The sequence below is a fragment of the Leucopleurus acutus genome (genome assembly GCF_964270905.1).
Source record: "Leucopleurus acutus genome assembly, chromosome: 6".
Taxonomy (NCBI): Eukaryota; Metazoa; Chordata; class Mammalia; order Artiodactyla; family Delphinidae; genus Leucopleurus; species Leucopleurus acutus.
Window position 1 is genome coordinate 115,630,873 of NC_139149.1, and position 16,300 is coordinate 115,647,172.

General features: G+C 52.1%; 1 protein-coding gene across 1 annotated transcript in view; it reads left to right on the forward strand.

Annotated features, from left to right (window-relative positions):
- The first annotated feature begins 241 nt into the window (after positions 1-241).
- The window catches only part of MLPH (melanophilin), a 34,464-nt gene continuing 18,405 nt past the window's right edge, over positions 242-16,300 (forward strand). Inside the window, exons 1-5 of the mRNA XM_082840884.1 lie at positions 242-370; positions 12,584-12,802; positions 12,917-13,029; positions 14,777-14,815; positions 15,401-15,504. Coding sequence (XP_082697010.1) covers positions 261-370; positions 12,584-12,802; positions 12,917-13,029; positions 14,777-14,815; positions 15,401-15,504 — 585 coding nt within the window. The 5' untranslated portion in view covers positions 242-260. The remainder of the gene's footprint in view (positions 371-12,583; positions 12,803-12,916; positions 13,030-14,776; positions 14,816-15,400; positions 15,505-16,300) is intronic.

Here is a 16,300-nt window from a genome sequence, read left to right on the forward strand (position 1 = left end):
AAGGGCATAACGTCATCTGAAGCCTGACTCCTGGGCTGTGGGGATTATACGCATGGGTTCGTTTATTTCGACTGCACACATTTCCAGACACCCATTTGCCTGTTTTCTAAAACCATTTAACCCAGGTTCCAACTGCTGGGAAATCAGCACTTGCTGTGTTGCCTCTTCTTTGTGAATTGGCCGGCATCTGCACGCAGGCTTCCTGGGCTGAACGCTGTGGTCCTGTGTTATTGCAGGTGTGACCCCGACGAGAAGCAGAGATGGGGAAAAAACTGGATCTTTCCACGCTCACAGATGAAGAGGCCAAGCACGTCTGGGAAGTGGTTCAACGGGACTTTGACCTTCGAAGGAAAGAAGAGGAGAGACTAGAGTGAGTGTGTGTGGCTGGCCCCCCGCAGTGCAGCTCTGGTGGCCTCCGGAGGGGCTGTCACCTCGCGGCCCTCCGAGTGGACAGACAGCAGGAGCTCGGGTACAGGACACTGGCCGGAAGCCGGGCGCTGGGAAACATTCTGCTTTCTGGCCTTAAGAAACTTTAATTAAGTTTCTTCCTAATTAAAACAAGGAGATCTGACTTTGCTCCTGAGAGCCAGATATTCCCTGAATGGGTTTAGTTCAACTTGATCCAACCCCAGGGTGACATTCTGTCCTAAGTGGGGTGATGCTTAGGGCACGGCATTGCACGCATAAAAGAGCTGGATGTGATGAATAGGGAAAGCCTTGACGCTGGCCTGAGGCACCCAGAAGCCGGGAGCAAGGGCATTTAGGACAAAGGCTGACTTCCGCCTCTTCCCAGCAGTGTTGGGGCACCTCATCCTCAGCACGGAGGCCCCAGCGCCATTTTGCACGTCTCTCCCTGTGGGCTGAGCTAAGACCCACCCAGCGTAACTCACTCCCCCTCTGCCCGTGCATATTCCTCCACCAGGCCTCCAAGGCTTAGCTGTCCCCCGGGCTCCCTGTCGTCTTGGTGACTTTTGTGGGTTGGTAGGCCTATTGCGAAGGAGACGTTGTATAAAGACTCGGGGGTGGGGAGGTAGCCAAGGAAATGCCTGAAAGGCCCCTGGTGGCGGAGCACCAAGAGGAGGTTAGAGCCATGATGGGGAGCAGACCGTCGGGGGGCTGAGGACCGGGGCAGGACTTGGGCCTTTCCCCACGTGGCTGCAGGCCTTCGGGCAGGGGAGTAACAAGACCCGGCTTCTGCTCTGCAGGCGGTGGGCTACAGAGAAGTGGTCAGATGAGCTTTGAAGGGGGCCCCTGCAAGTGTGCCCATGGGTTGGATGTGGGGTGTGGAGTATGGGAGGCGTCAAGGTCAGGGTCACTCCAGAGCCATGGCCTGAGTAACTGGGGCATGGAGGTGTCGTCACCTCACCTGGGGAAGGCGAGGGTGGAGCAGGTGTGGAGGAAGCCAGGACACGGGTCAGACCTGTTGACACTGGGTTGCCTGTTAGACGCGAAGTGGCCAGGGAAGCCCCACACCCACGGGGCTGGAACCCAACAGAGACAGGACTGAGGGCGCATCCACCTACAGATGCTGTGGCTGCTGGAATCATTCCAGACTCAGTGGCTTAAAGCACACACATCCCTCGCGGCTCTGGAGTCCAGAAGCCGAGGTGTGGGCGGGGCTGCCCGTCTTCCGGAGGGTCCCTTGCCTCTGCCGGCGTCTCGAGGGGCCCACGCTCCTTGGCTTCTGCCCCTCCTGCCTCTTCAAGGCCGTCAGCCTGCCGTCTTCCAGTCTCTGTCTTTCTGACCTCTGCGTCTGTCGTCGCATCTCTCTGACTCTCCTGCCCTCCTGTTTTGCCTAGAAGGATCTCACGATCACGCTGAGCCCACCCAGCTAATCCCATCACCAACTCACAACCCTTAACTTAATCACACCTGCAGAGTCTCTCTTGCCCTGTAAGGAGGCACAGTCCCAGGTTCTAAGAACCAGGACATACAACGTTTTGGGGGTAGAGGGATCATTACTTAGCTGCCCCAGTATTTAAAGCCATGGGTCTGGAGGGAGGACACAGAGAGAAAGACGGACCCCAGCGGAGACAGAAGGAGCAGCGGTGGGAGTCTCTGGGTCCCGACACAGAGCAGAGTCCACACAAACAGACGAACTGTTAAGTGAAGCACGTTCATTGGAGCCCAGCGCCTCTCTCGATGGCGGGGAGGCGTCGGACCAGGACCGCGAGGCTTCCTGCCGCCGCTCTGTGGAGCTCTCCAGCCTCCGCTCTGTCTTGGGCTGCAGGTCACCCCTGCACCCGGGGTTTTCATTATGAAGGTGCTTTCTTCCCACTGGTGTCTAGGGCCCTGACTCAGCCCCCCGCGACCCCAGGACTGGGGCCCAGAGCTGACCTTGGCCAGCGTCCTCATGCTGATTGGGCCCGCCCCGCCCCTCGTCCCCTCCCTCTGCTTCAGCCGTGGCCTGGAGGCTGCACCCGGGGCCCAGGTCCACAGGCTCTCAGCGACAGAGCCCACCTGGCCTTTGCTCTGGGGATCACAGCCTCTCCAGGCAGCCCAGCTGTTGTCACTTTTATTTTTTTATTTTTTTAATTTATTTTTTTAATTGAAGTATAGTTGATGTACTTTTATTTTCAATGACAGCTTAGACCCTCCCATTCGATACGTATATAGAATCGCAGATCAGTCAGAGGGGAGGGGAACCCAGCCCTCCAGGGAGACCCTTGAGTGGGTCAGCCCCTCCCTCCGTCCAGGCAGAGCTCGGGTGGTTTTGCAGAAATTCCTGTCTTTCTTGTCTACGGGGGATGCCCTCCTGATACCCTTCCTCTTTATTTTCCATGTTCCTCTAGTCATTTCACACCGTAAAAGGGAGACACGCCCGGGTAACCTCCAGTTACTGCTGGGAAAGGAAGTCTCCGAAGGATCCGGGTTGTGTTGCCTCCACTTCTGAGGGGCCTATGGGGCAGGGCAGGTCCCCGGCCAGTCGGTTACGGTCGGGGTGATGTCCTTGTTCGGAAGTGCCTGAGGCCTTCTGCTCAAGTGGCCTTCAGATCGGCTGCTCTGCTGTGTCTTCTTGGCCTTCCGTGTGCGCTTAGATGGTGAGCTTATTAAATACAATAACGCAGGACATGGTCCCTGGAAAGGCTCTGGTTCGGAGAGGTGGTGGTTCAGAGAATCCACGTCAGAGTCAAGGCAAGGATGCTGGAGCCCCAGTAGCCTTCCCTCGATTGGTGCTTCCTGTGCAGACACAGGCCCCTGGTGACACACTTGGGAAGAGCCGTGTAAACAGCGGGGGCTTAGTGAAGGGTGTTCTGTGGGTTTTATTTTTTGATGTTTCTGTCTCTTGCTCGCTGTGGTATTGGTTAACTGTGCAACAAGAGGTGAAGCCGCCTCTGCCTGTGACAAGCCTTATCCCCAGGGTCCCCGTGACCCCTGGGAGCAGGGCCCAGGCATGTGGTTCTGAGGCCAGGACACACGGGGTGTGGGTTCAAGTTCTGCTCGGGTGGGTGCTGAGACTTAGGAAGGGCGTGGCAGAAACAAGCTCCGAATAAAGACCTTTGGGTTCTGGACACTGAGATTGTTTCTGCAGAGCAAGTTGGCTAAAATACCAGCAGTCTACAATGAAACCGAAGACAGTTTAAGAATAATAAACCCCCGCCTTCCCAATCTCCTCTCAGTGTTAATCTGTGCATTTCACCAGTTTCAACGTTAATTGTCCATTTCCTGCAGCCACGGTATCCCATTCTCTGTCACACGTCTGGTTTCTCCACGATTCCTTGGAGTCCTCATATTTTCTTCCAGTTCCTGATTCTCTAATCTATGAACCAACAATGGGCTGAATGGAGAAACTGGCCCTCAGGTGACAACTACGTGGGTGACCTTAGCAAACTGAGCTGCTCAGGGGTTGTTCAGATGAGTTTTTTGTTTGTTTGTTTTTTTAATTTTTATTGAGATATAGTTGATTTACAAGGTTGTGTTGGTTTCAGATGTATAACAATCAGATGAGTTTTTGATGTCTTTGACACACTCTGAAAGATGCCAAATGGATGGCCCAGCTCAAAACACCTACCGAGGTCGTTGACAGAACAAAGTTAATAGGGGGGAAACCGTGAAACCAAGACACAAACACATGCCTTACTTGGAAGGAACTTTCCTCTCCTGAATACACGTCAAGTGGACATAGTGTGTGGGCTCAAGGTCAGTCCACCAGCAGCACATTTACCGGAGAGGCGATTTGCTAAACAGCCAATTCACCGAATATACCAGTTAGGAAACAATCAAACGAAAAAAGGAATACGCCTCCTTTAGTGTTTACAGAGTTAACAGAAATGGGTGTTTGATGGACTGCTGCTCAATTTTTCTCCCCATGTGGGAGCATCACCCTGTAAAGGATGCTGGGATGGGGCCTGGGTGAGGGCTCCGGCACCTTCTCCTGCGGGGTAGGACCAGCACCTCTTTGGCTTCTGCTGTTAAAGTGTGTGACCAGTGAGCTGGCCCAGGTCCCCAGCACTAACGCTCGCATGCCCAGTAGACCATCTCCATGACACGAAAGCCTCCGACCCCTCGGCCAGGCCTGACCTCCTGCCCTGTGCAGAGGATTCTCACAGCCCCATGGGGAAGATGGAGGCCATCCGGTGGTGAAGGGCAAAGGCTGGAGCATCTTGGTTCATCTTCCCCATGAGCCTCTTAAAGGGACGTTTCAAACAGAACACGCTCGTTCCAGGGACTGGCTGTGGGCAGCCCGTGTGGACAGCTACCCTCTGAACTGCCCAGGAGGATGTCCCTGGGGGTCTAGCTGCTGAGTGGCAGGTGCCTTGGGGAGCTTCCAAATGGCTTTTCTCACAGGCTATTTCGGGAATTCGAGGAGAAGGAAGGGGGAGGCCATCTGACCTTCGCTTTAGCCCCAGGCAGATGTAAGTCTCTCCCTGAAGTCAGCATGTGTGACCAGGGACTCGGGAGTGGGGTGTTTACTGTACGCGGTGTGATGTTATTCCTGGCTTCCCGTCAACACAGTGCTACACTCTGGAGAATCCAAAACCCAAAGATGCACAAAAATTCTTAGGCAATTCCTCAAGCCTTCACTCTCCTCCGGACCCCGGTCACTGTCGCAGTGAGCTCACCCAGTTCCTCACAGAAAGCTCACAGATACCAGGTGTAACCTCCCCCCATGCTGCCCCCGTCCTTACCTGTGTTCATGCCCACCCTGTGTTCCCTCTCCTGGCCCCTACTTGTGCTCTGGCCCTTTCCTGTCTGCTCCCAGCTCCTGGAGCAGGGAGCTGCCTCAGTTACTCCCTCTCTGCCCTGTAGCTCCTACTTGGAATGTCAGTAGGATCAGTCGCCATATTGGAACAGAGAAACAAAAGCAAGAACAAACCAACGAAAAAACACAGAAAGCCTTTCCTTTGTCCCTGACACCCTGCTAAACCCTGGCACACTCGAGGGCTGCACATCCTTACGTCTGCCTCGTGTCCCGCTGGTCTGTTCTGGCAGCCGGCCCTTTCACAGACATAGATAATCAGGGAAACAACATGAAAGTCCTAAAAGGCAACCAAGTGTGTATAACAATATCTAGTACAATGGTAACATTTCATATCAGTAAAAGAGGGAAGAATTAGTTAAAGCTAAGTGTTGGAATAGTTGACCATGAGTGCAGGGCTGGGGGAGGGAGTTGGACCTCAGTTAGATTTATAACTGCTACATTAAAAATGTAAAACATGAAACTGAAAATTATTGGAAGAAAATATAAGTAAATATGTACATAATCTTGGAGTGGAAAAGCCTACACATGACAACACAGGTAGACATCACGACACAAAATACTGATGAGTATTGACTAAATACATACATCTGAATTTAAAGGAAAATGTTTAAGTTTTTAAAAATTAGAAGAAAAAGTTCTGTTTTGTTTTTGTTTTTTTTGCTGTATGCAGGCCTCTCACTGTTGTGGCCTCTCCCGTTGCGGAGCACAGGCTCCGGATGCGCAGGCTCAGCGGCCATGGCTCACAGGCCCAGCCGCTCCGCGGCATGTGGGATCCTCCGGACCGGGGCACGAACCCGCGTCCCCTGCATCGGCAGGCGAACTCTCAACCACTGCGCCACCAGGGAAGCCCCTAGAAGAAACAGTTTTAACAGAAATGGCAGTGATTCATATCTTTGATCTCTAAAGAGTGTCTTAAAATCAGAAAGATAAAGAAGTTTTCCAAATTAGAAAAACACAGAAATCCCACAGTTTACATAGGAAAGGGATAAATGAGAATGCATGGGTGACTCACGTTGCTGGGTGAGGACCCAAGTTTACCTAAATAGAACACCCTGTTTTCAAGGGCACAGCCCACAAGTCAAATATTAGGGTGCGGACCTTCCCCAGAAAGGCAAACAGGTGGTGATGTGGATTTGCAATCTTTGCAAACAGACCTGAATGCCTGAGATTACCCACGAAAGAGCTCCTGGTGTGACACGTGACTTGCAAACCATGACTTGCTTTAAAAATAAATAATAAGGAATTTGAGGTCACCCTTTGCTGGGCCACCTGGCACCACAGACAGGCAACTCCAGGGTTGAAAACACAGGGGCTGAAACAGGAAGTCAGCCGCCAGCGCAGCCTGGAGATTAACTGTGGTCTGGGTTCACCTGTGAGATTCCTGTGAGCCTCCCTCAGTTCACACATCACCACGTATTTCCTCTTTATCCCTTTTATCATCATTTGCTCATTCTCTTCAGAAGACCTCAAAGAACTTTAGCAAGTGTCTATTTCCCTCATTATAATTCCTGATACTTAACTCATATAATCAGGACCTTAGATCATGTAATTGCTCTTCAGTTCTTATTACATTATGTTTGTCCTCTTTCAGCAATTCTCTCTGACACTTTAGTTTGGTTGATGTACTTTTAATACTTCTGTCTCAATTCTGTGACTCATTGGTTCTTTCACCTCATTCTTAAGGGTCATACTTGAGATTCGGTTTTCAGTCCTCTGGAGCACATCTTCACATTGTTTTCTCAGGAATGGCATGGTGGGGGTGGATTTTATATTTGGGAATCTCTCAGCTGGGAGTGAGATCTCTGCTCACACATTTTCCCCTCAGAACCATGGCAGAATAATGAGCCCCCAAAGATGCCCATGTTCTAATCCCCCAAATCTGTGAGTATAGTGGGCTACCTGGCAAAGGGGAATTAAGACTGCAGATGCAATTAAGGGTGCCAATCAGGGCCTCAGCATGGGGAGACAATCCTGGGTAATCCAGGTGGGCCAGTGTGGCCACAAGGGGCCTGATAGATGGAAGGATGCTGATCAGGGCCTGGACACAGGGAGACAGTCCTGGGTTATCCAGGTGAGCCACAAGGGGCCTGACAGATGGAAGGAGGGGGGACACAGGGCAACGTAAGAGTGATTCATGGTGAGAAGGACTCAACCCACCATTGCTGGCTCTGAGATGGAAGAAGGGGCCGTGAGCCAGTGAATACAGTTGCCCTCTAGAAGCTGGGAAAGCAAGGGCACAGACCTTCCCCCTGAGCCTCCAGGAAGAATCGCATTCCCACCAACACCTTGATTTTGGGTGCCATCTAGGACTTCCATAGCTTGAGAGGAGAAGTCAATACCTGGCTTCAAAGCTTCAAAAGTCAGGCTGACTCTCTTGTTAGGGGCTAATGCAGCTGGTGACTTTAAGTTGAAGCCAGGGCTCATTTACCATTTTGAAAACCCTAGGGTCCTGAAGAACTATGATAAATCTACTCTTCCTGTGCTCTGTAAATGGAACAACAAAGCCTGGGTGACAGCACATCTGTTTACAGTACGGTTTACTGAATATTTTAAGCTCACTGATGAGACCTACTGCTCAGGAAAAGATTCTTTTCAAAATAATAGTGCTGGGCTTCCCTGGTGGCGCAGTGGTTGGGAGTCCGCCTGCTGATGCAGGGGACGCGGGTTCGTGCCCTGGTCCGGGAAGATCCCACGTGCCGCGGAGCGGCTGGGCCCGTGAGCCATGGCCGCTGAGCCTGCACGTCCGGAGCCTGTGCTCCGCAACGGGAGAGGCCACAGCAGTGAGAGGCCTGTTTACCGCAAAAAATAATAATACTGCTCATTGACAGTGTACCTGGTCACTCAAGATCTCTGATGGAGATGGACAATGAGATTAATATTGTTTTCATGCTGCTAAGACACATCCATTCTGAAGCCCATGGATTGAGGAGTAATTTTGGCTTCTAAGTCTTATTCTTTAAGAAATGCCTTTCATGAGGCCATAGCTGCCAGAGACAGTGATTCCTCTGATGAATGTGGGAAAAGTAAATTGAAAACACCATGGAAAGGATTTGTCATCCTAGATGCCATGAAGAACATCCATGATTCATGGAAAGAGGTCCAAATATCAACATTCACAGGAGTCTGTAAGAAGTTGATTCCAACTCTCAACGGATGACTTTGAGGGGTTCAAGACTCCAGTGGAAGAAGTAACTGCAGATGTGGTGGACACTGTGAGAAAACTAGAATCAGAAGTGGGGCTCCAGATGTGACTGAATTGCTGCAATCTCATGATACAACTTGAACAGATGACGAGTTGCTCCTCATGGATCAGCAAAGAAAGCGGTTTCTTGAGATGGAGCTACTGGTGAAGATGGTGTGAAGATGGTTGAAATGATAACAAAGGATTCAGAATATTCCATAAACTGAGTTGATAACGCAGCAACAGGATTTGACGGAATTGACTCCAATTTTGAAAGAAGTTCTACTGTGGGTAAATTGCTATCAAACAGCGTTGCATGCTGCAGAGAAATTGTTCATGAAACGAAGAGTCCATGCAGCGAACTTCATTGTTGTCTTATTTTAGGAAATCACTGCTGCCACCCTAGCCTTCAACACCCACCACCCTGATCAGTCAGCAGCCACCAGCACAGAGGCGGGACCCTCCACCCGCAAAAAGAATATGACTCAGAAGAAGGTTAGCAATTTTTAACCAGAAAATATTTTAATTAAGGTATGTGCATTATTTTTTCAAACATAATGTTATTGCACGCTTAATAGACTTCAGTATAGTGTAAACATAACTTTTATTTGCCCTGGGGAACCAAGAAATTCCTGCGACTCCCTTTATTGCAATATTCATTTTGTTGCGGTGGTCTGGAACTGAACCCACAATATCTCCAAGGTGTGCCTTATTACCCGTCAGGTGTTTGCCCTTCTCTGCCTTGGCCATTATCTTCTCTCTGCATTTCTGTCTCCTCAGCCCTTTTCTTTGCATTCTAGGAGAGTAAATGTATGGCTTCCAAATCAGCAGTTCTCAAACATTTTGGTCTGAGGGACCCTTTATGTTCTTAAATTACTGAGAACCCCAAGGAGCTTTTGTTTAGCTGGGTTATAGATGTCAATATTTACCCAATAAAAAATTAAAACTGGGCGTTTTAAAAATAGTCATTCAGGGCTTCCCTGGTGGCGCAGTGGTTGAGAGTCCGCCTGCCGATGCAGGGGACACGGGTTCGTGCCCCGGTCCGGGAAGATCCCACGTGCCGCGGAGCGGCTGGGCCCGTGAGCCATGGCCGCTGAGCCTGCGCGTCCGGAGCCTGTGCTCCACAACAGGAGAGGCCACAACAGTGAGAGGCCCGCGTACAGCAAAAAAAACAAAACAAAACAAAACAGTCATTCATTTATTTAAAACAACAATAAACCCCTTACAACATAATAAAATTTTTATGAAAAATAACTGTTTTTCCAAAATAAAAACATGAGTGAGGAAAATGGCATTGTTCTGTATTTTTTGAAAATCCCTTTAATGTCTGGCATAATCGGAGATAGCTGAATTCTGATATTTCTTCCGCATTCAATGTGTTGTAATATGTTGTTTTGTCTGAGGTGTTGGAAGAAAATCTAGCCTCACACAGATATGTAGTAGGAAAAAGCAGAAGTGTTTTAGTAGCTTTCTCACATAATTATGGACATTGTTTTGATAATACATGAAAACCCTATTAATGGTAGTTTGTTAAAGGAAGTTACAATGTGGAATCTGAAACCATGTCAATGAACCTTACCTTTCCTGTTTTATGAAAATCCATTGGTCCATCTTGCACTTGAAGTTAATCTTCTGTCCGCGCATGATTTTGTGACACCTATGCAGACTTTCCAAATGTTGACACGTTTCATTATACCGAACCCAAAAAATCAAATCACTGCTGATCTTATCAGAAACTGCTCAGTGATGAAAACTGTCTGGCCCAAGTCAGCAGAGACATAAAAGTTTTCCAAAAGTCTTTGAGCTTGAAAGCTTGAGTTTTGTCAATGGCAACAAATACTGTCACTTGACACACTTTTAATCAAAGACGCACTTCATCAAGACATGCTTTCGTTTCGTTTCTTTTCTGGCAGAGAGCAGATTGACCGCTGGTACACTCTGTACCTCTGGCTTGATCTGTGCTGAGGCCCCAGAACTTTCACCCACCATAGCTTTTGCACCACCGGTGCGGGGGTCAAAGAGCAAAAAACACAAATACTACCTTAGTGTTACTATGAGAGGCGTTTTGACCTTGTGGACCCTGTCAAAGGGTCTCAGGTACCCCTGTAGGTCCCTGGACCGCACCTTTAGAACCACTGTTCTGAATCCCTGGACTTGATGTTCTGCCCGTTTCCCTCCCCATTGCCCACCTCAGTTCCTTTCCATCTTCACTTTAGCCCCGTCTTCTCCACCTCCGTGAACATAGCCTGTGGTCTTTCCACCTCAGCCTGGCTTCTTCTTACCTCCTGCTCCTCTCTCTTATGTCCGCTCAGCACACACACAGGAAGACTAGTTTCAAGTCTTCCTCTGTTTACTACTACTGTGTAGTAAATCACATTCAGGGCATCTTTTCTTCCTGAAGGTGACCTTAACTTGTAGCTGCATGTTGGGCTGGTCCCTGCCTGTAGTGCAAGGACATCTGGTCGACCCTGTGATTGCGATAAGCAGGATGGCTCTGGCCCCTCACGATCCTCCAGGTCTGTTGACGTGCCCTCTGGTTGGCAGGCATCTGGCGTTACTCTGCTGGACCCATGCAGGGTCCCCTCTTCCCTCCCTCCTGTTTTCCAGCTGTGAAGAAGAGAAGTTGTGTTGTAGAGAATCTGAAGCAGAGTCACAGATGTAGAAAACAAACATATGGTTACCGGGGGGAGGTGGGGGGATAACTTGGGAGATTGGGATCGACATATACACACTACTACATGTAAAACAGATACCTAATAAGGACCTACTGTGTAGCACAGGGAACTCTACTCAATACTCTGTAATGACCTATATGGTAGAAGAACCTAAGAAAGAGTGGACACACGTATACGTATGATAGATTCACTGTGCCGTACGGCAGAAACGAACACAACATTGTACGTCAACAATACTCCAATAAAAATTATTTTAATTTTTAAAAATTTAAATTTATTTTAAATAATATATATTACAAATAAATATATTCACAAAAAAAGGAATCTGAAGCAGAGTATCATGATCTGTTCCCCCAAATTCAACACCTGAAAGTTTCCAGCCGCCACCCCAGGACTCTCGCGGGCTCTTATTGAAGAGGACTTCACATCCTGGGATGCAGTGTACCTCTACACGTCCTCCTCTTTCTTTCCGGGAGTCCAGCTCTACCTGGATGGAGAATGGGGGACCCATGCTGGGAGACAAGCTGGACAAGGCCCTGCCAAGGGGTGGCCTTGAGGTTTTCTGGCTGAAGCAGATACATCAGGAGTGGACGTGGAGGACTCTAGGCCCTTTCCACCTGGCCCCAGGTGCTCTGCGGTTTAAGGAAGACACTTTCTCTACCGTGTCAATGCAGCTCTATCTAGCCTGTAGTCAGTGGATGACAGTATTCTTCCTAGCTTCCTGCCACCACTGGGCTTCTTTTCTTGGCTGTGTGGGTTCAGCTTCTCAACGCTTACTGTAGGGGGCCGACCTGACCTCCACTTACCTGGTGTCATCCTCAGCTCAGGACCATTAACTCAGGCCAGGGTGGCAGAGCAGGTGTGGCTGACCTGGGCCTCACAGAAGAGAGCGTCAGCCTGGCCCACCGTCTGCCCACCGTCCTGCTCCATCCTCTGTGACTCTTCCTGCTGCCGCTCTGACCGGTCCAGGAACCTCTTGGATTTTTCTTCTCTAATCTCCTGCTAAACAATTAAACTGGGCCACAGATTGGCTCTAGATAACTGTGTGGCCCAACCAAGCTGCACCCCCAGGACCTCACCGGGCCCCATCCCTGCTGGTTTCCCAGAGCCGCCAACCCCGTCTGGTCTGACGGAGCTTGGACACTGGGTGCTAGTGGCCACGGGTCCACACTCATCCAGCTAACAGTCTCCAAGCTCTGGGCTGCACATCAGAAAAGCTCCGGGTTCAGGGTCAGAGCTGGGGAACCAACCTGGGGTCCAGGACCTCTGTGCACCCTCGTCCCGCTATACTGAGTTATGTGAGGTGGTGCGGGCAGTTGTGGGCCTGCTCCCTCCTGTGATTCTGAACCTGTATGGTTTGCAGCCCTTTAGCAATGAAAGAAAGTCATGGTGCTACCTGACTTTGGGTCACTGTTTTCTGCATCTGAGAGTCTGTGTGTGTGTGTGTACGCGCGCGCACGTGCCCTTGAATTTAAAGCCTGTTGCAGAAACAAGGCATCCGATATTTTCTTGTTTCCGATTCAGGGGTTTGAAAGGCAAAATTAAGAAGGAAAACTCCAAGAGGGAGCTGCTTTCGGACACGGCCCACCTGAGCAACACCCACTGCGCCCGCTGCCTGCAGCCCTACCGGCTCCTCGAGACCCCCAAGAGGCAATGCCTGGACTGCGGCCTCTTCACCTGCAAAGGCTGCGGCCACAACCCGGAGGAGCAGGGCTGGCTCTGCGACCCCTGCCACCTGGCCAGGTGAGCCGGGACCTGGAGATCAAGTGGCCCTGCCGGCGGGGGGCCCGGCCTGCCCCTTCCAGGACACGGGGGTGTGTGCCGCCCCGCCCGGGCCTGAGCTCTGTGTCTCTGCAGGCTGGTGAAGAGGGGCTCCCTGGAGTGGTACTACAGGCATGTGAGAGCCCGCTTCCAGCACTCCGGGGTCGCCCAGGTAGCGCGGTCCCTCTGCGGGAGGCTGCAGGGAGCAGGTAAGGAGTGAGCCTCTTCCCCAGGCATCCAGTACGGGGCCCAGACTCTGTCTTTTCAGCAAACATTCCCCATGAGTCCGATGAGATCATCAAGACATAAGAGATGGGCTGTAGCTCAATCGTTTGTTTTAATATTTTGAATCCAAGTATTTATTCCATGAAGAACTTGAGGTCCAGACGGTGTTCTTGCACTAAACCTGTGCTCACCTGTGTTGTCCACCTTGAAGCCATTGGGGTAGAGGGATATGTCGGGGGAAGGACGTGAGATTGCCTGAGCTTAGAAGTGTCTCCTGAACTTGAACGGAGAGAACTGAGCGGTGTTTTCGGGAAGCTCTTGCCTTGTCCCTGTCACCTGAGTCCCAGGCTCTGCCAACACCTGGCCAGGCCTTCGGGCTGTGACGGCCTGTCAGGCCAGCATCTGGGGGCTCGGTGTCTTGACCGTCTCCATCTAGGGCACCGAGGAGAATGCCCCGGGGTCTGGAGCTCCTGCACGTCCCAAGCGGAGGCGGTGCTTCTGGGATTGGGGGTGTCCTCGCTGTGCGCCAGCCTGGGCGTCTCCCCCAGGCCTTCTGGAGAGGCGCCTTACTTGTGTCTCGGGCCCCGTAAAGCCCCACGTTGATAGGCAGATGCAGGAGGCAGGCATAGCCACCCTCAGGGCCTGGGCACACTCACTGGGCCTGGCACAGGTGTTCTGAGCAGTCTTAGCACGCTGTTGAATTTAGGACAGACCACCGAGAGGCTCCTCACCTGTGATGGCTTTTGGCACCTGGAGCAACAGACCGCGGGGGTAGGGGGCTTCCTTGGGCCGGGGGTGCAGGGGGCATGTGATAAGTCATCGAAACAGGACATTTGTAAGAGTAAAAGTGGCTCTCCTGGTAACCATGCTGAGACAGCTGGCGTCACTAGGAGTGTCCTGGTGACACGGTGGGGCGGGGGGCACCGTCACCCTATTCTTCGGGAGTTTCCCCCACCTCCTCACCAGGATCCTCACCAGGATCGTGGCCGATATTTCGGTCTCGGTTGGAGCCTATCAGTAAATCCCACAGCCACGTGCACCCGCGACCCCGTGCCCGCTCGGCCGGCCGGGAGCCCGCTGAGGGATCTTCCTGCAGCAGGAGTGTGGTCTCACCGCCGCCGCAGGGCTCAGGTGTGGGAACCACAGGTAGCACGGGAAAAGCCACACCGCGAAGCCTCTGAGAATCTCAACGCCGGAGGCCCCGTTCACGGTGGGAAACCACAGGCCACGTCACAACGCTGAGGACCTGGTCCTGGCCCCGGGAGGTTCTGATTTCTAGGGACTGGGGTGGGCTCAGGACTCTGCGTTAGGTAAAAGGTCACGGGGATTCGGCGCCCAGCCAGGTTGCAGAGCTGGGAGCCAGTGCCACCCAGAAGCGGCCAGTTTCAGAACTGTCACCACCGAGGGCCAGGAGGCGGCACTGGGGGGCAACAAAAAGTCTGATTGCAGCCGCTGCTGCGGACCCAGTGAGGCAGGTCTCGGGTGGGGTGATGGTCCAGGGGCTGCATTCTCCCTGCTGGTACCTGTGAATACAGCACACCAAGAAAGGGCACACGGAAAGAGCACAAAATCGGGAGAGTTGTACCTTTAAAACGAAGTAGTCAAACGTAAAAAAGAAGAAGAAGTGATTCAAGTTAATGTTTCAAAAGCTGGTCCAGGCGGGGCCTAACGCAGGGGTGTAGCTGGTGAGGGCCGCTGGGGTCTCTGCTGAGTGCTTTTTTTCGGCTGTAGGTTTACCTGACCAAGTGCTGCGCTCACCTGACGTCAACAGTAAGTCTTTTGTGCTCACAAGGATGCCGGGGTGCCCCTGGCCCCCGAGGAGGGTGGATGGTCCATGGGGCTTCCAGACTAAAACCCCAGAATGCACTGCATCACTCTTTGTAGTGACCTGAGGGAACGGAACATCGGCCAGGCCAGTGTGACTGGGGGGAAAGAGGGAAGAGTGAGGCTGTGCTGGGGGTCGGGGGACAGACCTGGGGGCTCAGGTGAAAAAGGCGTCCTGGGGGGGCAGAGAAGGGAGGGGAGGGAGGCCCGGGGCTGAGAAGCAAGTGAAATGAGACTGAAAGTGAAGAGGTTAGTTTGGGAAAAGGTGACTTAGCTCCAGGCCTGCTTCACCCACACACTGCGGTGTCTTCAGACTGCTTAGGAAGCGGTCAGTGAAGGTGACCATTGGTGAAGTGGATGCAGAGTATTCGTTTTCGGCTGTGATTCAGACCAGCTCTACCTGATGCTCAGATAGGTCTTTGGGAGGCCAGTAGAGGGCCTTGCCTGGTCGCTTCACAGCAGATGAAGGGGTGGGTGGGCGGATGGACAGATGGTCTTGTCCTGGTGGAGTCATACAGGCGTCCATTGCAGGTGGGCCTGAGCCAGGCCCCGGAGGGAGAAGTGGAGACAGCGAGCACACGGATGAGGACAGAGAACAGGACACAGGGGCCCAGGCCCAGCCCGTTGGAAGCAAAGTAAGTCTTCCCCCAGCCCCGCCCTCCCTGATGCTGGAGGCTCGGATTCCGATGTCCTGAGAATCTCAGGCTCTCCATCACTCCGCGGGCCGGGAGCACGAAGAGCCGCCTGCCTCCGCCATGCCCCGCAGCCTCTGAGATCACTGAGCTCCAAGCAGCAGTGTGCTCTTGGCACAGGTCTCTCCATAGGAAACCCCAGAGCAAGCTGCAGGGGAGCGGGGCCTGCAGAGAGGCCTTCCTGGACCTCCAGCCCTGCCTGGACATCCGGCCAGCGTCCTCCGGGCACGTGGTCGTGAGGGCACTGGTGTCCCCCGGAAACAGCCTTTGCACCTTTCAGGGAAGCGAACCCTCTCCGGCTTTCCTCTATGAACGTCCTTGCTTTTGTTTATAGCCGGCCGTGAGCCTTGTTTTTTATTGGTGTCTGCTTCTGCTTTCACTTATATTTTAACTTATTTTTGGTGATAAAGACAAGCAAAGTAATCCCCGGGGTTTCTGGGCAGGTTGACAGAAGGGCAGCAGGAGGGAGGGGAGGGGCGGGGCGGGCGGTGATGTTGGCCGGAGCCCCTTGGAGAGCGACAGGGTCTCTGAGAACCACGCCGGCTGGTCTGCGCGGCTGGTCCCCGGGGACCATAGGCATCTTTTTATGAGAAAATTGTATATGTCTCGTTGACTAAGCTCAGCGAGTGCTCTCCAGTGTTGCATATTCCATACACAATACGTTTAAAGGATGGAAACCATGATGGGGGAAGGATTCGGAATAAACTCTGCTCTTGCATCTAAAGATGATGGAGCTCTC